The 21,317-nt window shown below is 32.9% G+C and overlaps 3 protein-coding genes across 5 annotated transcripts in view; all 3 read left to right on the top strand.

The window, feature by feature from the left end:
- Positions 1-5,741, top strand: part of LOC127719991 (uncharacterized) — a 55,009-nt gene extending 49,268 nt beyond the window's left edge. For all 3 annotated transcript variants that reach the window (XM_052226402.1, XM_052226391.1, XM_052226386.1), the window contains 2 exons: positions 2,141-2,348; positions 5,597-5,741. In XM_052226402.1, the coding sequence (XP_052082362.1) occupies positions 2,141-2,348; positions 5,597-5,659 (271 nt within the window). In that variant the 3' untranslated portion in view covers positions 5,660-5,741. The remainder of the gene's footprint in view (positions 1-2,140; positions 2,349-5,596) is intronic.
- A 2,354-nt stretch (positions 5,742-8,095) lies between these two features.
- On the top strand, positions 8,096-17,912 carry LOC127722201 (uncharacterized). The gene is made up of 4 exons (XM_052229134.1): positions 8,096-8,393; positions 15,214-15,315; positions 16,881-16,976; positions 17,892-17,912. Exons 1-4 carry the CDS (start codon positions 8,100-8,102, stop codon positions 17,910-17,912), a joined length of 513 nt encoding a protein of 170 aa, XP_052085094.1. The 5' UTR covers positions 8,096-8,099.
- A 1,155-nt stretch (positions 17,913-19,067) lies between these two features.
- The window catches only part of LOC127722138 (E3 ubiquitin-protein ligase rnf213-alpha-like), a 115,453-nt gene continuing 113,203 nt past the window's right edge, over positions 19,068-21,317 (top strand). Inside the window, exons 1-2 of the mRNA XM_052229015.1 lie at positions 19,068-19,256; positions 19,704-19,997. Of these exons, the coding sequence (XP_052084975.1) occupies positions 19,250-19,256; positions 19,704-19,997 (301 nt within the window). The 5' untranslated portion in view covers positions 19,068-19,249. The remainder of the gene's footprint in view (positions 19,257-19,703; positions 19,998-21,317) is intronic.

Below are 21,317 nucleotides of genomic sequence, written 5' to 3'. Positions count from 1 at the left end.
GAAGAAAATATGACAGATACAAAGAACATTTAAATGGCATTTTAAAGTCACTCATTAATATATATATTGAAAAGCAAAAATAATCATTGATGAAAGATTTAAGAAAAAAATTACAGGTGAGCGATTCAGACTCTTGAGAGACTCTTGTTTTAAATGATGATTTTTCCAATTTTTTTTTGCGTCTTTGCATGAAAACTACGATAGATCATGTAGATAGATAGAAATTTTGAATAGCAAAAATTATCAGCAAGACAAGATGACAAATAAGTCAGTATGAACCTAGGCTTCCAAAACGGTCATATATCGGACATTTGTATAATGTCCGGTAAAAGTCCGGCTGGGCAAAGCACGAAACGGTCATCTACTTTTTAGATTTCAAGGCTTTCTCAAGAGACTGTCATTTTAACATAATTCGCGATCTTTTTGACCCAACCTTTTGCCTTTTACAGCCACACATTTCCGGTCATAAAAGTGACATGATCATTAAGTACTATCAAAACAACCCCTACTTTAATACCTTCTCATTTTAATCAAGGCTAATTAGTTGTCGAACAGCTGAAATTTACCTGTTCAGGTGACAGGTAAACTTTTTTGAACTGGACATTGATCGGTCTATTCAAAGTTATTTTCTTACATTTCACCGGTTTGCATCTAATTAATTTAGTCAAAAAGATTTAAATTATCAGAAATACATTTACAAATAAGATTTGATGAAAAAATTAAAGAAGGTGAAAATGAAAAATCGTCATAACCACGTTGTTTGAACTAGTACACGTGTGCGCATGTGCATGTGCGCAGGTGTGAAATTTAATTATGCATCCTAATTTCTTTAAAAAATGCTTAAATTGTCATTGATACCTTTATCTCACATTTATTTCGAATATTTTCTTGAAGAAATAACGTAGAATGAGCTACTAACACTCATTCATGCTTTGCGGAATTTACGTATCCGTCTCTGGTCCATGTTTTACCATTGTCAAGATAACATCCGGTTTCAGATTTAAAAACGAAAGTAAAGTTTTTGACAATGTTATTTTGCACAAATAAAGAGTCTAAGGCAGATATAAGTACGCTGATGTTGCACACTTCGGATGATGCACTACCAATTTAACAGTTTACGTCAGAACTTCGAATTTGAATCAAAGAAAGTTTAATAATGTTTTTTTTAGATATCAATCATTGGGATGGCCAACTCCTCAACTGATTACCATAATTGCCTTTTGTTTATTTAGTCTTAAGGGATTAAAATCGGGATAATATATAAAATGTCCGGCTGGCTAAAAATAATTTTGGAAGCCCTGGTATGAACGAAGTTGTTGGTCGACTCCTTATTAAAGTTGTTGCCCTTTAGAGATTTTTTTCCCAATTTTTCATTTTTTCCTGTTATCTTAAAAACTATAATAGATAGATAGAGACTTTGAAAAAGAAAAATGTTCAACAGGATAAGATCTACAAACATGTCAACATGGCTGAAATTGTTAGTTAACTCTTAATACTGTTATTCCCCTTTAATGATGTTTTTTTTACAAAAAAGTGGCAATTGTTGAAGGTGCAGGTGAGCGACACAGGCTTTAGTTTAAATCACTTTCATTTCTTTTTTTCAAAAATCTTTGATAATCTGATCCAAATTTGGTTGGGGAAATGAATGGAAAGTACTTTATAAAATTCCTCTTTCAATCAAGTTGTTAAAAAACATGATAATTGATTACAGTTATAAGAAGATGTGGTATGAGTGCCAATGAGACAACTCTCCATACAAGTCAAAAATTAAAAAAGTAAACCATTATAGGTCAAAGTACGGTCTTCAACAGGGAGCCTTGGCTCACACCGAACAGTAAGCTATAAAGGGCCCCAAAAGTTACTAGTGTAAAACCATTCAAACGGGAAAACCAACGGTCTAATCTATATTAGTCAGTTATCAAATTTAAAAGGAAATGCGGTGAAAGATATAAAGAACAAACTGCTACAGTAGGCTCGATAGGCTTTATTGGATTAGAGAATGGCTTTTCTTAAAATATAATTGTATCAATGGTATGCAAAATTGCCAAGTAAGCAATACAGGCTCATTGGAGCCTTAAGTTACTTTTCTCATATTTGCATAGTCTCCATGGATTAATTGATTATAAAATTAATCTTTCAGGCAATATTTACAAGACATTATTGAAAAGTTGACACCACACTTTGAAATGGACTACCTTTTACCGAGGACACTCATGTCTTGTATAGCACTTGAACAGCTACCTCTTGCAGCCAAATCTAAATGGATTTCACCAGACATTGTACTGGCTTCAATATGCTTTTATGTGAGAGATGAAAAACATATCACAAAAAATGACTCGAAGGAAACGGTGAGTAATAATTGCAAAAATTGAAGGAATCGGGGAAAAAATTTCCCTAACTATAAAACTGCAACACTTACAGACTTCCAAAAAATAGTTTTCTGTCATGCACAATTGCAACGTATGAAATGCTAGATTTTCTTCTGATAAAAATGGCAAATTGGATTCGATAATTTACTCTCAATTGAATGATTTACAGCTATCGAAAAAATAATTTAACCCTCTTGTGATTGAAGGGTAATAACAATTTATTAATTATCTCGTTAATTGTACCCCAGAAAATTTGAAGTCAGTCAAGCTTGACATTATATTTTTCTGTATATTAGGTTATTTTGCTTGTGTGTTTAATTTTCTCTTTGTTTGTGGCAGTTAAGAAAATCTGAAACTTGAACACTGTGTAAATTTCCCTGCATATTCCAAGATTTATCGCTCTTTAAACATGTCATACATTATACGAGAGACATATACACCAGTAATACAAATTATATTGTTAGTTATCTAGTCCGAGATTACTCTGACGTCCAACAGCTGTTTTGCCAGACAAGCTGGGGCCGTGGGACATCAGAGCTCGTCCCATATCAAAAAGTGGATATTTGCCCGTCCAAAATAGATGCACTGCTTCGTCGCTTCTGGTGCCAACGGACGGCCTTGGAATTATGGAATTATATAAATCGGGTATCAATTTGTTCATTTTTAGCTCACCTGGCCCGAAGGGCCAAGTGAGCTTTTCTCATCACTTGGCGTCCGTCGTCCGTCATCAGCGTTCTTCTAGAGAACCACTGAATGGAATGAAACCAAACATGGCATGAATGTTCCTTATGAGGTGCTGACTAAGTGTTGTTACTTTGTAACGGATCCATCATCCAAGATGGCCGCCAGCAGGGGACTTAGTTTAACATGGGACCCTATGAGAAATACATACAAATGTCTTCTTTTAGAGAACTACTGAATGGAATGAAACCAAACATGGCGTGAATGTTCCTTATGAGGTGCTGACCGAGTGTTGTTACTTTGAAGCCAATCCATAATCCAAGATGGCCGCCAGCGGGGGACTTAGTTTAACATGGGACCCTATGGGAAATACATACAAACGTCTTCTTTTAGAGAACCACTGAATGCAATGAAACCAAACATGGCAAGAATGTTCCTTATGAGGTGCTGACCAAGTGTTGTTACTTTGAAGCTGATCCATCATCCAAGATGGCCGCCAGCGGGGGACTTAGTTTAACATAGGAGCCTATGGGAAATACATACAAATGTCTTCTTTTAGAGAACCACTGAATGCAATGAAACCAAACATGGCATGAATGTTCCTTATGAGGTGCTGACCAAGTGTTGTTACTATGAAGCCGATCCATAATCTAAGATGGCCGCCAGCGGAGGACTTAGTTTAACATTGGACCCTATGAGAAATACGTACAAATGTTTTCTTTTAGAGAACCATTGAATGGAATGAAACCAAACATGGCATGCATGTTCCTTTTGAGGTGCTGACCGTTACTTTGAAGCTGATCCTTCATCCATGATGGCTGCCAGATGGGGACAATGTTTAACAAAGGACCCTATGGACAATACATACAAATGTCTTCTTTTAGAGAACCACATACTGAATGGATTGAAACCAAACATGGCATGAATGTTCCTTATGAGGTGCTGACTAAGTTTTGTTACTTTGAAGCTGATCCTTCATCCATGATGGCCGCCAATGGGGGGACTTCCTTTAAAATAAGACCCTATGGGAAATACATACAAATGCTTCTTCTAGAGGTGCACTGAATGGAATGAAACCAAAACATGGCATAAATGTTTCTTATGAGGTGCTGATTAAGTGTTGCTACTTTGTTGCCGATTTACTGTTCAAGATGGCCACCAGGATTTTTTATTAAATTACAGGACCAATATTAAACCAAATTTGGCCTCACTCATTATTAGGGTATCTGTTATGATTTTAATCTATTTTTACATGATTCCCAAAACCAAAGTAGAATCAGGTGAATGACACAGGCTCTTGAGAGCCTCTAGTTCATTTATGTAAGTTTCACCTACCTGCCACCCTTTATTTTCTCATATTTAGACAGTTTTCACAGTGACCCATCGATTCAGACAGTTTTACTTTTATTTTCAAATGGACGTCAATTTACGAGAGATTTTGCGACCTCGAGACTCAAATATGCAAATATTTATACTTTTTTCACCTCCTTTATAGGAGATTGATATTTAATATTTAGTAGCCAACCCCGATTTTTCACCTCAATTACAGGAGATTGGTATTAAGCATTTAGTGCCAACCACGATAACATTCGGAAGCTCTCGGATATTTACATTGCTTGCATCGTAATGAGCGAGGTGTTAGATTATATATTCATATTGACCTAGGGTCATATGCAGACATCATTTCCCATAGTCCATTGTGCCTTACTTTTTTCTCGTGATCACATGACAATCTTTCAAAATGAAAGTCAAAATGCCAGAATCGGTGTGTCACTGTGAAAACTGTCTAAATATGAGAAAGTAAAGGGTGGCAGGTAGGTGAAACTTACATAAATGAAGAGATAAATGAAAAATGAACTAATTGATACCCGATTTATATAATTCCAAGGCCGTCCGTTGGCACCAGAAGCGACGAAGCAGCGCATCTATTTTGGACGGGCAAATATCCACTTTTTGATATGGGACGAGCTCTGACGTCCCACGGCCCCAGCTTGTCTGGCAAAACAGCCGTTGGACGTCAGAGTAATCTCGGACTATTAGTTATCGAGGTCACATGAATGTACCAATTGATTAAAATCTCTGTTTTCATAATAAAAGTGGCTAATCATACATGTCACACCTTTTGACAACACAGCAATCGGTTACATGTTTATAGATGTTACAGCAATTAATGACGATCTATTGATTGTTGTCAAAACCGTATATAATATAAAAGCAAAGAAAAAAAATGAATAAATGGCATTTACACAGATATTAGCATACATATGCTTCATAAAGAACTGTTATACCAATAATTTAGTCAAATTATCAAAACTTTCTAGCATGCTGCTATGTATATTTTGATGCTTTATATTGTAATAAAATAATGATGAAATACTCAGGCTGTGATCAGGCAATCTTAAAACATTGTAAATATGAAATTTTGTTAAATAAAATCTATTGAGGGTATGAAATCAATTATCAATTCATGAAAATAAATGAATGTAAGTATAAAAAGTTTGAGATTTTCATAAGAAAAGAATTAACATTGACATTTTATTTTGTAGGCACTTATAGAATGTCTGACTATTGTCCTCAGAAAGTTGAATGAAGAGAGCCTTGACAAGTAAGATCCCAGGAGAAAGAGCTATATAATATATGGTTATTAAAGAGGTTCAAATAGAACAACAGTCATTTTGGAAATGAAAGTGCAAAGTTATAAAGAAATATGAGGAGAAAGGCCTAAATTTGGTTATAAAAATTGGACTTTGTTATATTTTATCTGACCATCAATATTTATGATCTAAAATTTGCAAATTAAGATGAACTAGACATGTTTAGCTCATCTGACCCAAAGCTACTCTGCATCACTTGGCATCTATCATTTGTTGTCTGCTGTCTGTTCACTTTTACAGAAGAATACAATTTTCTGCAAATTTGTATTATCCAATTCCTCAGGTTCCTGTCTCATATTGAAAAAGATATTACTGTATGTGAAGTTTGGGAAGGATGTAGACCTCTGTTAGATAGCTAGTTTGGCCAATTATGTCATAATGACATGTTCATGACACATGTCTATTGTTGAAGACTATATTGACCTCTTGATGACTTGATTATGTTCTGTCATTGGGTTGCTGTCTCATTTACATACAACTCATGTTTCCTTTTATTCATAATTATTGTGATGTCTCTTTCACATAAAAACTGAAACTTTTGAACTTAAGTGGCTATACTATCAAATCCTATTCAGTTAACCTGATTTGAAAAAGATTGATAGATTTCACTACTATACATTTTTCAGAGTCAATTGATTCTGATATCACACCCAGGCTAAATGAACATTTTTTTAATTTTAGTTCATTTATAGGTTTTGGAGTTTAGTGTGACGTCCATTTTTACTGAACTAGTACACAATTTTATTTAGGGGCCAGCTGAGGACCACCTCTGGGTGCAGGATTTTCTCGCTGCGTTGAAGACCCATTGTTGGCCTTCGGCTGTTGTCTGCTCTTTGGTCGGGTTGTTGTCTCTTTGACATATTCCCCATTTCCATTCTCAATTTTATTTAGATTTATAGATATTGGGTAAAATGTTACTGAATCTTTTATGAATATTATTTATACTCTTCAATATTCAGATTCTACATGCTTTCATGTGTACTTTACAAGGGTAATTTGCCAGTTTTCTTTTTGAAGAATATATGGACAGGATTAGAAGTTTTTAACCATGACTATATAATTATTAGCTCACCTGGTCTGAAGGGCCATGTGAGCTTTTGCCATCACTTCAGTCCGTTGTCTTTCAGTTGTCCTAGTCCATAAACTTTTCTTTAATAATCTTCTCTGAAACTGCTCAATGTCCAGATTGAAACCAAAGTTTGTCTGCTTTATCTATAGGATATCACTATAAAGTTTATGATCCAGGTCGATCAAACAACATGGTAACCATGTCTAAAAGTAGAACATAGAAATTGGACTACAGTTTTATCTAATATCTCTAAAACTATAGCAATTATAAAAAACTGGGAGGGTAAAAATGGTCTGCACAATAAGTTCTATCTAATCTGAAAAATTTGGAAAAGCTGTCCTCTTGTATTTGTCTTGTTGCCCCATGAAATGTTGATTTTTAACTTTTTTAGCATTTCCATGTCATTATTTTAAAAATTATTAGAGCTAGGTTGTAAATATAAATGGCAAGAAGGATCAGCATGACAAGATGCATCTATCCTGAAAATTGAAGAAAAATCTGTCAACCTGTTTGGTATTATTGCCCCTAAATTATCAGTTTGTAGCAGTTTTTGGCTGTTATTGAAAAAAGAAAAAAAAAAAAAACGGGAGCTAAGCTAAAAGTGTATACTGCAAAAATGATCAGCACGACAAGATCTATTAACCCTGAAAATACCAGAAAAATCTGATAACCTGTTTTTGAGATTTTCCCCCTGAAAAATACATATTATTTCAATTTTTCAGCTTTTTAATGTGTTGCCGTTGACCGTCCGTCTATCTGTCTTGCCGTCCTTCCGTCTTTCTGTTTGTCCCTCCCATTTTCATTGCAAAGCTTGAGCAGGGGCATTCGTGTCCTCAGACACATTCATCTTTTATTTCTGTTATTTTGAAAAACTAGAGTAGCTAGGTTAAAAAAGTAAAATGTCAAAATGATCAGCATGACAAGATCTATCTTCTCTGAAATTTAACGACCCATTTTGGAGTTATTGCCCCTGGTAATCGCAACTCCTCTGAAACCGCACAACAGAATTTCATGAAACTTTGTAGATGATAAGGATATACTATGTAGATGTGCATATCTACAAGAATTTTTTATCAGTTGACTATTGTTGGGGTTGTGAGTGTTTTAACATAGGAATCTGGTGAGATTATGTTTGCCCAGTGACAATGTGGGGGCATGGTATGTGAGCATGCTCACAAAGGTTCTTTAATTATAGTATGTGCATTTAAAAGTCAAAATTAGCAAATTGGCGATGTTTTTTAACTAGTAAGTGATACAGTCCCAGGTGTGACTCTTGTTTTTGCTATTTTTTTACATGATCATTTATTTTATTGTAGAACTCCTGAGATGTTGTCTTGTGCATTCAGATCATTGATGATTGCAGCAGACGTGTTGAAGTCTATGCATCAGAGAATTGGTAACAAACTGAGAGACTGTGTTATGTGTTTAGCCCTAGATGCTTTTCTTACTTGTTTACATGTGTATTATACAACTAGTGCTGAATTATCAGAGAAAATGGGAAATGCTGCTCAAAGCGAGAGTTTTAAGAAAACTTTAGATATTGTACAATCTGATGTCAGAACGTGGTTAAAAATGAAAATGGCATTATGTAAAAGTAATGAGCTGTTGCCATGTCTAAAGGTAATTATTACAAAGTATAGTTACAGGCAACTTGTATTGTATGGGTATTTTTCTGTTCCTTGTTGGTTGCCAAATTTTCAGTTATTTTTATACGCCCGTCAAAATTTTGACGGGACGTATTATGGTATACAAATGTCGTCTGTCCGCCTGTCCATCTGTCTGTCCGGCGTAAACATGTCGCACCGTAACTTGAGAATGACTTATCCAAATTTCATGAAACTTAACATAGTTGTTTCTTATGATGGTCAAATGATCTGTATACTTTTTGGTGAAAATAAGATTAAAACTTTAGTAACTAAAACAGGTGTGTGTTTTTTTTCACATGTCGCGCCGTATCTCAAAAACAATTTAGGATTATTGATTAAAACTTTACACACTTCTTAGTTATATTAATCTTAAGATCTATATACTTTTTGGTGATGATTCAAAATTTTATTTTAGAGATATTGAGGATTTTGTTAAAAAAGGGGGAGGGGTTTTTCACATGTCACGCCATATCTCAAAAACAGTTTATGATTATTGCTTAAAACTTTGCACACTTCTTAGTTATATTAATCTTAAGATCTGTATACTTTTTGGTGATGATTTAAAATTTTAATTTTGAGTTATTTAGTATTTTGTAAAAAAAGGGGGAGGGGTTTTTCACATGTTGCGCCGTATCTCAAAAACAATTTAGGATTATTGATTAAAACTTTACACACTTCTTAGTTATATTAATCTTAAGATCTATATACTTTTTGGTGATGATTCAAAATTTTATTTTTGAGATATTGATTTTTTTTTTTTAAAAGGGGGGTTTTCACATGTTGCGCCATATCTCAAAAACAATTTATGATTATTGCTTAAAATTTAACACACTTTTTAGTTATGTTAATCTAAAGATCTGTATACTTTTTGGTTTTGATTCAAAATTTTATTTTAGAGATATTGATTTTTTTGTAAAAAAAGGGGGTTTTTGCATGTCAGGCTGTATGTCAGAAACTATTTATGATTATTGCATAAAAATTCACACAAAAGACGACGGGCGTATCATGCGCTCATGGCGCAGCTGTTTATTATTTGATGAGTTGAACTTTTTTCATTTGAAATGCCTTGACCAAATTTTTTTATTGCAAAAGCCAAATAGTATATTTTTCTGACCAGTATTTAATAAACATTTTGATGAATGTCAGAAGTGCTTGTCTTAGATAAATCATAAGTGTGAATGATTTCAGATGGCGTAAATAATGCATGAATACTGCATGTTTGGATTCTTTCCGTCTATTTGTACCTGTAGCTACTAGTTCTAACAAAAAGTCTCTCATGTTCGATTTTAGTTCATGGTTAGAAAATAAGGCTTAAGTCATTTACACAATAGTTAATGCAATTAAAACACAAGGTTTTTGCTAAATCAATATGAATATAAATAGCAGTGCCATGAGCGCTTGATATGCCTTTATTGTGTATATTGAAATTTTGTGAAAATAAAAGGGGATATTTAGAAGGCATTTAATGGCTTTGAAGAAAAAATGTGCCTGAGGATACTCTTAGACATATAAATATTGTGCCAAAAATGACTGTTAAAAGTTCCATAACTCTGGAATGACAAACTAGAAAATTAAGAAAAAATCAAAAGCAAGTCTACATTCTCCAATCCCAACAAAAGTGTTGAGTTTGTAAAAATTTTGATTCAAGTACACTATAGATAGTGCATGACATTTAAAAAATGCCTTTCATTAATCTGACAGTTGAAGTCCAAATAACTCTGGAATGACATATTGGAAATTAAAGAAAAATTGGAACAGTGTATTATATAACAGTAATTCCAACAAGCTTATAGTTAAGGATGTTTGCTACTCTATTTCAAAATAACAAGCTTTTTAAAAGACTGTTAAAAATTAATAGTATATAAATAAAGGAACTAAAAAAGCAGAAAAAAGTGAAGGGTCCGTGTGCTTGTTTTCGAGATATAAGCCATTGAAAATTTGGCGGGAAATACTTCTCTCTAGATTTTTCATACATTTAACATTAGCACCTTTTTTCTTTCAAACATGATGAAGAAATAGCAAGGATTTTATAAGATTTTCAAAGATGACATTTTAAACTATATGTAATCAAATTATGGAAAGAAAAGTAGGGGTTAGTGGGCAAAATTTTTAATGGCTCTACATGGATAAAACCAGAGGATTCCGAATAAATGGCAAAAATTCAAAAACAGGAGGAGCGAACATCCTTAATTAATCCAAGCAAACTCAAGTTATTGAACAACATGTGAAAAAAATACTTATAAATAAAGTCCTCTAACTCTGGAACAACAAACTAGGAAATTAATAAAATAGAAAAGGAGCTTTACTCTTTTTATCCCAACAATAATGAAATTTTTTTAAGGAAATCAATCCAGACATGCTGGAGTTAGTGCTCAGTGAGTGAAAAATTGAATTCAAATTGTTTCATACCCTTAAGTCTAGAACAACTAACCAGAAAATTAAAAAAAATAGAAATGGAGCTTTCTTTTATCGATTTCAATAATAATGTAAAGTTTTGAGAAAATCTGCTTATGCATATTACAGTAAGGGCACAACATGTGAAAAATTTACCTAATTCAAATGGTTAAAGTCCCTTAACTATAATAGGAAAGAGCAAAACATTTTTAAAACGGAAGGGAGCTTTCTTTTGCCAATTCTAATGCTTTGTTAAAATCACATGACTATTGGTTAAATTAAATTTGAGTTATCAGACAAATAGTTGACTGACAGACTGATGGAAGGATGGACATTGGAATAGCATAATACACAGAAAAAACAATGTTGTAGGAGTTTTTATAAAGAAAATCATGGGTGATTGATTTAGTAAAATGTGTTTAGGTTCAAAGGTACTAGTAACATATTGTACATGATAATGAATCTTCCTGCAAAGCAAGGCTTCCAAAACGGTCATATATTCCGGACATTTGTATAATGTCCGGTAAAAGTCCGGCTGGGCAAAGCATGAAACGGTCATCTACTTTTTAGTTTTCAAGGCTTTCTTAAGAGATGGTCATTTTAACATAATTCGCGATCTTTTTGACCCAACCTTTTGCCTTTAACAGCCACACATTTCCGGTCATAAAAGTGACATGATCATTAAGTACTATCAAAACAACCCCTACTTTAATACCTCCTCATTTTAATCAAGGCTAATTAGTTGTCGAACAGCTGAAATTTACCTGTTCAGGTGACAGGTAAACTATTTTGAACCGGACATTGATCGGTCTATTCAAAGTTATTTTCTTACATTTCAGTGGTTTGCATCTAACTAATTTAGTCAAAAAGATTTAAATTATCAGAAATACGTTTACAAATATGATTTGATGAAAAAATTAAAAAGGTGAAAATGAAAAATCGTCATAACCTCGTTGCTTGAACCAGAGACATGTCTCTGTTTGAACTAGTACATGTGTGCGCATGTGCACAGGTGTGAAATTTAATAATGCATCCTAATTTCTTCAAAAAATGCTTAAATTGTCATTGATACCTTTATCTCACGTTTATTTCGAATATTTTCTTGAAGAAATAACGTAGAAAGAGCTATGTACACTCATTCAGGCTTTGCAAACGTACACGGAATTTACGTATCCGTCTCTGGTCCATGTTTTACCATTGTCAAGATAACATCCGGTATAAGATTTTAACGAATGTAAAGTTTTGACAACGTTATTTTGCACAAATAAAGAGTTTAAGGCAGATATAAGTACGCTGATGTTGCACACTTCGAATAGTGCACTGCCAATTTAACAGTTTACGTCAGAACTTCGAATTTGAATCAAAGAAAGTTTAATATCTTTTTTTTTTTTAATGTCAATCATTGGGATGGCCAACTCAGCAACTGAATACCATAATTGCCTTTTGTTTATTTAGTCTTAAGGGATTAACATTGGGATAATATATAAAATGTCCGGCTGGCTAAAAATAATTTTGGAAGCCCTGCTGCAAAGATAAGGATAATTTTCCACCTTCTCTGCAAAATTTCTTCTATTTGTCCAAACTTAGGCAACTTGTTAACCAGGTTATGGCATGGTGAAAGACATTTTTAGGGTTTCCCCAATGATAATTTCCTATTTTGCCACTTTTTTCGCCAAAACAATATTTTTTTCACCATTTTTATTTTTTTTTCGGCAACTAACATAAATATATTTTACTTTATAATTTTCTTACTTGTCTTGCTAACAAACCAAAAAAATCAGTTTGCAACATTTTTATTAACTGGATTTTCAAAGAAAAAATCGGTTATTGATTTGGGGATGTACGACAGGTGGGTGGCAGCCAATCAGTGTCCGTTCATTAACATGAAAATGCTGTGACAAATTTTTTTCAAATTTAGATATGTTGTTTCCTGTGACTAAATGAAGGTCAAGTTCAGTTTTCAAGCTTTTCTCGTTGCTGAGTTATAGCCCTTTCCAGGAGCCAAAAGTGGTACTTATGTGATTGAGTTATTTCCCTTTAGCAGAAATGGTTAATTATATATATAAAGTTTGATTACACTTACAGATAAGTTTTATAGATTTTTAAAAGACATTGTATTAATGGTAATGACATTTTGGATTTTTTTTTCTTTTCTTTGGTAAATTGTTTGAAGAATTTTGTGGTAGGTTTGTTTGTTATATTGTATAAACTAATGTTCTGAATGCTATATATATATTTTTTCTTTGATGAAGTGAACTCCTTTAAAAACTAAGCTTATATTGTCTATATTTATATATATATATGTAGGACTCAAATCTATGGCGGGTTCCAAATCTATGGCAGATTCCTAATCTATGGCAAATATGACGTTACAAACGCCAAACAAATCAAATCTATGGCAGTTTTTTGTTTTCTCCAAATCTATGGCAGATCTTGTAATTTTCCGGGAAAAAGAGTAATATATAACGTCACAATTAAATAACGCCATATTGCGTCGTCGCCGCCGCTAACGATGGCGGAACCAATAGATTTGAACACCATTTTATATAGATTTTTTTTTATATGTAGAATGTAAATCAAAAACAGATATTTAACACGGGGCTCACATATTTTTACAAACAAATACACAGGGAAACACTTTCCGCTTTCCCTCTAGAACAATTTGCTGATGGTGTGACCTTTTATTCAGAGGAGGGACAATATGTGCTGTATCGTCCGTATCCCGCGATGAAGAAAGGCACCGCTGTTTTAGTAGTGGATATTTTAGGAAAGGAGTTATAGTAAATATGTTAGCGTCTATGGCTGGCAAAGTATATAAAGTGAGAGATGAAATTACAGGATATACCACTTTGACTTAAATCGTCATCAGTTAAAAAAGATTGATTAACGCTCAAATAAATATAATTTTGAAAAGTCAAACTGTTTAATTCTTTTTATAAAAAACTGCTTTCTTGTTTGTTAAGGGACTTCCATTTTTACTAGTTGGTTTAATGAATGGGCTAAACAGGTACCATGCACAGATTAGAAAATAATTATTTTTATGGGGCACATCATTTCAATCCCGAAGTCTGTATTATGGTATATCACTGCTACACTTAGGACATTTTATGGTTGCCATCACGATTTGGTTGAACATTATGGAATGTTTATTTCACAAATGTTTATAGACATGCTCACGTTGTCGTACATTTCGACTTGTTTAAGACAAGTCATTGATCGTATATTTTCTGCTTTGATCTCCATTTGCACAAAATCTGCCATAGATTTGAAAACAACAAAAATCCGCCATGGATTAGGAAATAACAAAAACTTGCCATAGATTAGGATTTTAAAAAATCTGCCATAGATTTGGGATGGCATGACGTCATATTTGCCATAGATTAGGAATCTGCCATAGATTTGGAACCCGCCATAGATTTCTGATTTTGGGCCCAGTTTTCAAGTTGGTCCAAATCGGGGTCCAAATTAAACTGTGTTTGATTTCAACATATATTGAATATATATAGGGTTCTTTGAATTGCTGAATCTAAACCTGTATTTATTTTCATTATTAATTAGATAATACCACATTGAGGTCCAAAGAGTCCTAAATTAAAATTTTGTTTGATTTCATCAAAAATTGAATTCTTGGCATTCTTTGATATGATGATTCTAACAATGTTTTATGGTTAAATCATATCTAATTTTATTGATTATAATTTGAAAAATTGAAAAATAGATATAACATCATATCTAATTTTAGAGAACTATTTTTTAGTGGTTAAATCATATCTAATTTTAGAGAACTATTTGTATATCAAGGCTTCCAAAACGGTCGTATTTTCCAGACATGACTGATAAATTATAAATATGACTTGTTGTGCCAAACCTGAAAGGGACATTTAACATAGGTTTACCATTTTAACATAACTCAGAAAAAATTGAAGTTTTGCGATCTTTTTGACCTGACCTTTTGCCTTAAACAGCCACATTTCTTATTATATTGTTCTATAACTTATCTATATTTGGTGTATTGAATGATTGTAAGGGGTGAATTATCTGTCTATCAGTATTCATCTGACCTTGACCTCTTTTATATGGATCATTGATAATGTTAATTTTATGTTATACTGTGGATTCATTTAATTTCGTGGGTACCAATTTTCGTGGATTGAGGAAAACTTGCATTTTCGTGGGTATTAAATTTCATGGTTTTGGAAAAGTCTGCATAATTCCTTTAGAAAATTTGTAATTCGTTGCACATTTAAATTCGTGGTTCCCCTGTTCCCACAAAATCCACGAAAATTAGTATCCAACGAATATTAATGAATCCACAGTATTTGTTGTATAACCATTTTCTCTAAGATGTTTAACATAATTTCATTTATTTCAGCATGTGCACTCTTATTTTTACTTTTCAGGCTTGGAACAGGGTACTGAGTGTTGTTGTACCTCAAGGCTTTATCAGAGATGAATTTGTCAGATTTATTTCTGAATGTCTCCAAGAGGCATTGCTGCTTAAAGTAGGCAAATTGTTTTCTTACTATAAAATGCTATTTTTTGAACGTATTAACCTTCTGTAACAGCTATTGGATACTTTACATATCAAATAATATTGATTTACCTTGCTTGTTTGTGCTGCATTATTGAAAACATTTTTTTAAAAAATGCATCAAAAATATGTCAAATAAAATTGAGAATGGAAATGGGGAATATGTCAAAGAGTCAACAACCTGACCAAAGAGCAGAAAACAGCCGAAGGCCACCAATACATGTATAGATATTTTTACCTCTTGTGTGTTTCTTGTTATTGATAGCTGTCTCAGTGATGTATTTTGTCGAGCCTGCGACTTTTGTCGCAGAAAGCTCAACATAGGGATAGTGATCCGGCGGCAGCGGTGTTAGCTAACTTCTTAAAAGCTTTATATTTTAGAAGCTAGAAGACCTGGATGCTTCATACTTTGTATATATATGCCTTATGTTACGAAGCTTCCGTCTGTCATATGTCCATTGTCCTTGACCTCATTTTCATGGTTCAGTGACTACTTGAAAAAAAAAGTCAACATTTTTTGTAATGTTAATTTCTTTCTTATTATAAGTAATAGGATAACTCTATTTAGTATGTGCGTACCTTGCAAGGTCCTCATGCCCGTCAGACAATTTTCATTTGACCTCCACCTCATTTCATGGATCAGTGAACAAGGTTAAGTTTTCGTGGTCAAGTCCATATATCAGATACTATAAGCAGTAGGTCTACTATATTTGGTATATGGAATGATTGTAAGGTGTACATGTCCAACTGGTAGGTGTCATCTGACCTTGACCTCATTTTCATGGTTCAGTGGTCAAAGTTAAGTTTTTGAGTTTTGGTCTTTTTTTCTAATACTATATGCAATAGGACAACTATATTTGGTGTATGGAAATATTTTATGATGTACATGTCAGTCTCACAGGTTTTATTTGACCTTGACCTCATTTTCAAGGTTCATTTCTCAGTGTTAAGTTTTTGTGTTTTGGTCTGTTTTTCTTCAACTATAAGCAATAGATCAACTATATTTGTTGTATGGAAGGATTGTAAGGTGTATATGTCTGTCTGGCAGGTATCATCTGACCTTGACCTCATTTTCATGGTTCATTGGTCAATGTTAAGTTTTCATGGTTGAGTTTGTTTCTTAGATACTATAAGCAATAGGTCAACTATATTTAATGCATAAATTGATTGTGAGGTGTACATGTCTGTCTGGCATGGTTCATCTGACCTTGACCCCATTTTCATGGTTCATTGGTCAATGTTAAGTTTTCTTGGTTTAGACTGTTTCTTAGAAACTATAAGCAATAGGTCAACTATGTTTGTTTTATTGAATGATTGTAAGGTGTACATGTATTTCTCGTTTGGTTTAACTGACCTTGACCTCATTTTCTTGGATCATGTTAAGTTTATGTGTTACTTGTAGTAAAGCTTTATATTTAGGACTATCAACATAAAATCAATGGTAAGTAAAGAAAGCGAGACATTTCAGCGTGTGCACTCTTGATATATCTTATTTGATAAAAAAATAAATTATGTATGTCATGATTTACATTGCAGAGGTCATGTGAGGACGAACTTGTCAAAGTTTACTGTCAAAATCAAGACTTGTTTTGCAGTGCAATGCTTGATGTACTCAGCAAACATGTTTTTGAGGTAAGAATTTAAATGTAGGAAATAAATTTCATTCACTGTAAGTTATTATGAAAATGTAACAAAAAAGAAACCTCTTTCTTTCTCTTCATGTAAATGGTCAAGGTCATATTTTCTGAAAAAAAAAATGTGCAGAAAAGTTTCTTCCCGATGCTAAATTCTACAAATTGCAACCTTACTCTAATATATGGCCACAAATCAGTAAAAGGATGATCCCTATTGATTTTGAGGTAAATACCTCAAAGTATGGTTCACAGTTACTAAAAATAAACATGATTTGTGCAGAAAGTAGTTTCATGATTCCAAATCAAATATGATATGTAACTAGCCATGAGATTTTCAGGCTTACCTTGGTCAAAATGAGTTTTTTGCATTTTTATGAAGTATACATAGATTCAAAATACCCTGACAAGTTATTTTGCTAGATTCTGTAAAATAACAGAATTATGGTCATTTTCGTAAGTTTTGATTTTATTAAAAAAATTTCAGTTTTTAGGGGAGGTGGGGGGTGATCAAGTCCTTTTTAATCAATCAAAATGTTATTGTAGATTTAATAACTAAAGAATTTCGATTTGGTTGCCATAGCAACAATATACAGCAATCTGTAAACAAATTGTAATAATGAAGTAAACATTTTTCAATCTTTCGTAAGGAAAACTACATCAATGCTAGGAAAGTGGATACCAAGATATGTAATAAACCATCACGGAGCTGTGTATTATTTTATGTGTTTTCTAATGTTCATCTATCTTATTATGAATACGTTTTATACATGTCTCCTGACAAAGTGATTAAAATCAAAGATCTGTTAATGCAGAGTAAGATGAAACAGCCAAACAGCATGATCAATAATATTAGGGCATGTATGTGAAAGGGGCGTAAGAAAATTTTCTACAACACTTTCACCTTTTAATGTAGTTTTATGACAGTCATAGATAAAAAAAAAACTAGGAGGAACATGGGATGAGACACTATTGGGGTCCCAATGGGCAGATATATCTTGTTTGATTTACATGTACGGGTATTATGTCCATACATATGTTCATATTTTCCCTTACAATGTAAAACAATGAGATTTACTCCGAATACTTGGTGTTCATGCTACAAGCTAATTTGAGAAAGGAAATGAATTTATACATCAGTTATAATTTGTCGGTACTTTATTTTTCTGAATACTATATCTCACAATGGTGATGTGATCTAAACAATTTTGTATAATCGAAAGCATATTAATGATTCAGGAGAAAGTGATTTACGCAGTGAAATCTAAAAGATAAATTGTGTGAGTTTACAACGCGATTCTAAACGGGATTTTAACCTAAATTATTAATTTTACATAAAAAATCTACTTAACTTGTATATCTTAATATAAAAATCAAATTTCCTCAATTCATGAAAAACTGAAACTCTATTAATCTCATGATATGATTAGACATTAACATCGACGTTTTCTTATTATGATGTTTACTGCCTGGAAATGTCATGGCGGGTCACATATATGGTATTTAAACCTTTATTGGATATTTGGTCCCATAAAATTAGAGGAAGATCCCTATTGATTTTTAGGGTCAACACCTCAAATGTCAAGGTAAAAGTTATTTGAAAAAAAGACAGCACTTTGTGAGGAAAAGTATTTTCTGGATGTTCATCTTATTTGGATATATGATGACATATAACGAGAGGTATATCCCTTTTGATTTTGAGGTCACTATATTAAAGGTCAAAGTCATAGTTACTAAAACTAGATTCGTTTCAGACAATATTACTATCCAAAATCGTAACAGAAAAATCATACCTTAAAGTCAACTGAAAAACTATACCATCTGGTCATTAAAAGCTTCCCCCTTTTATTTCTATGGCAAAGGCTATATCAGCTTGCTTACTAAAGGTCCCTTATTCTTAAGGATTCATACTAGTCACATAGTTTTCTAGGATTAATACTGATTATTTCCAGGCAGAGACACACAATTGATTTAATTTGTATGATTTAAAAGCTTTGCTGTTGAAAATTGTCACTTGATAGTCCTCTGATGGACAATGCATGATATATTTGCCACTGGACATGAAGCAACCAACAATCAATCTTTCTTTTTCAGGCTGTAGTCAGATTAAATGATGATATAAAAATTGATAAATGGAAGGTAGACCAGCTACAAAACTTTGGACAGTTATTGTCAGTTGTGTTCGAAAAAAGTTCTGCCATTGATTGTATAAAAGACTCTTCATCCAGCCTACAATTTATATTGAATTGGAGACCTTTTCCAATATATGTTAAAATGTGCAGTAAGTAACATTTTTTGCACCTTAGCCATTGCAGATTTAAGTAACTTCTTGTATAAAAATTTAGGTATATTTCTTCTTGTTTCTGTATTCATCAATTCTTATTGAACTTCTCAATTGAGAATACTTTGATGAAATGTTTAAAATAATGTGTTAATTTACACCCTATACTTTATTTTCTAATGTCATGCGATATGAAAATACTGATTAAATGGAGAAAGTTGGATTGAGATTCCCTCCAATTGGATATTTTTGTTTGACCCAGAAGAGAAGATGCAAATTTTCCCCATAAAGCCTCTGAATATTAATCATCAGAGCTACCATTTTAAAACAAATGAGATCTTCAAAGTGTATGCTGTAATCTATTAGAATTTTAATTTAAACTATACAGAAACTTGTCACATCTTTCAATTCAGAATTATTAACAAAATAATGAAAATAATATTTCAGAAAACAACATACACTCCTCTTTCCTTAGTGAAAAAAGTGTTGCTATGATGAAAAGTTTGAGGGATTGCACAGAAAATCTTGTAAAGGAAATTTTTGACAGATCAATATCTGTTGCTAGTCTCTGCATAATTGAAGAAAAACTGGATAGGTTTACCAACATTATCAAGGATATTCCAGACATAGAAGACAAAGGGTTGAAAAGAGCAATTGAACTTAGAATTGCAGAACTGAATGCTTACAATGAATGTTTAAAGAATTTGAAGCAGTTCATAGATATCTGCCAAAGATGTGACGGTAGGTAATATAAAAGAAATAGAATATTGGTCCATCCCGTAACATACATGTGGTATTTAATTCTTAAATGATGTGATTTGTGTTACATTTCATTACAGTCACAACACCTTTGCAATCTTATATAGCAGAACAAGTTTCTGTCAGGTCTTATCTCTAAACTATTCATTCCCTTCTGAATTTTAATGTGATTTTCGAAAGAAAATTATTCTTATTAATTTGGGGTAGTATTAAAGGCAGGTGTTCGGGCAGGTGAAAAGGCTTTTGGTTATGGAGCCGACAGCTCCAGCTGTTTCAGTACAATAAGTTAAGAACAATTCATTCCAAGCTTTACACATTTTATATGTTGCTAATGATGACAAAATAGATATTTTTTTATAATGTTGATTTTTAGCTCACCTTGCCCAAAGGGCCAAGTGAGCTTTTCTCATCACTTGCATTGGCATACAGCGTCTTCCGTTGTCGTTAATTTTTACAAAAATCTTCTTCTTAAAATATTAGGCCAAATTTAACCAAACTTTGCCAGAATCATCATAAGTGTATCTATTTTTTTTAAATGTGTCTGATGACCATGCTTGCCAACTAAGATGCCCACCATGGCTAAAAATAGAACATAGGGGCAAAATGCAAGTTTTGTCTATTATCTTGAAAACCCCTATAGATAAAGAAAATCTGACAAAGCAGAAATGTTTAGAATGTTGAGATTTACCTATTGTCACTTTACATCAAAACTGTAAGACAACTTCTTATAGGATTTATTGCCCTTTGTTGAAGATTTTTATCAATTTTTTTGCATTTTTGCCTATTATCTTAAAAACTATAATAGATAGAGACAAACTTTGTATAGCAAAAACAATCAGCAAGACAAGATCTACAATTAAGTTGAACTGCTGAAATCATTTGACGACTCCTTAAGGGAGTTTTTGCCCTTTAATGACAATTTTTACCAATTCTGTTCGTTTTTGGCTTATATCTTAAAAATTATAATAGATAGGTAGAAACTTAAATAAGCAAATATGATCAGCAAGACAAGATCTACAATTAAGATTTGTTGGAAGAAATCTTCCGAGGACTGCTTATTAGAGTTCTTGCCCTTTAATGGCGATTTTTACCATTTGTTTTGCCTTTTATGTTAAAAATTTAAAAAGGTGTATAGAAACTTAAATACCCTTTTTTGTATTTTTTTTGGGGGGGGGGCCTCAGTGGCCGAGTGGTCTAAGTAGTTACTACTGTAATCACTAGCCAGTCAACACTGAGGTTGTGAGTTCGAACCCCGCTCGTGCGGGTGCACTCAACTCCAATCTTTATTGACTAGAATTGTCA

The sequence above is a fragment of the Mytilus californianus genome, unplaced genomic scaffold (genome assembly GCF_021869535.1).
Source record: "Mytilus californianus isolate M0D057914Y unplaced genomic scaffold, xbMytCali1.0.p SCAF_1, whole genome shotgun sequence".
Lineage (NCBI taxonomy): Eukaryota > Metazoa > Mollusca > Bivalvia > Mytilida > Mytilidae > Mytilus > Mytilus californianus.
The sequence above is the reverse complement of the archived record's forward strand: the minus strand, read 5'-3'. Positions and strand labels throughout refer to the sequence as shown.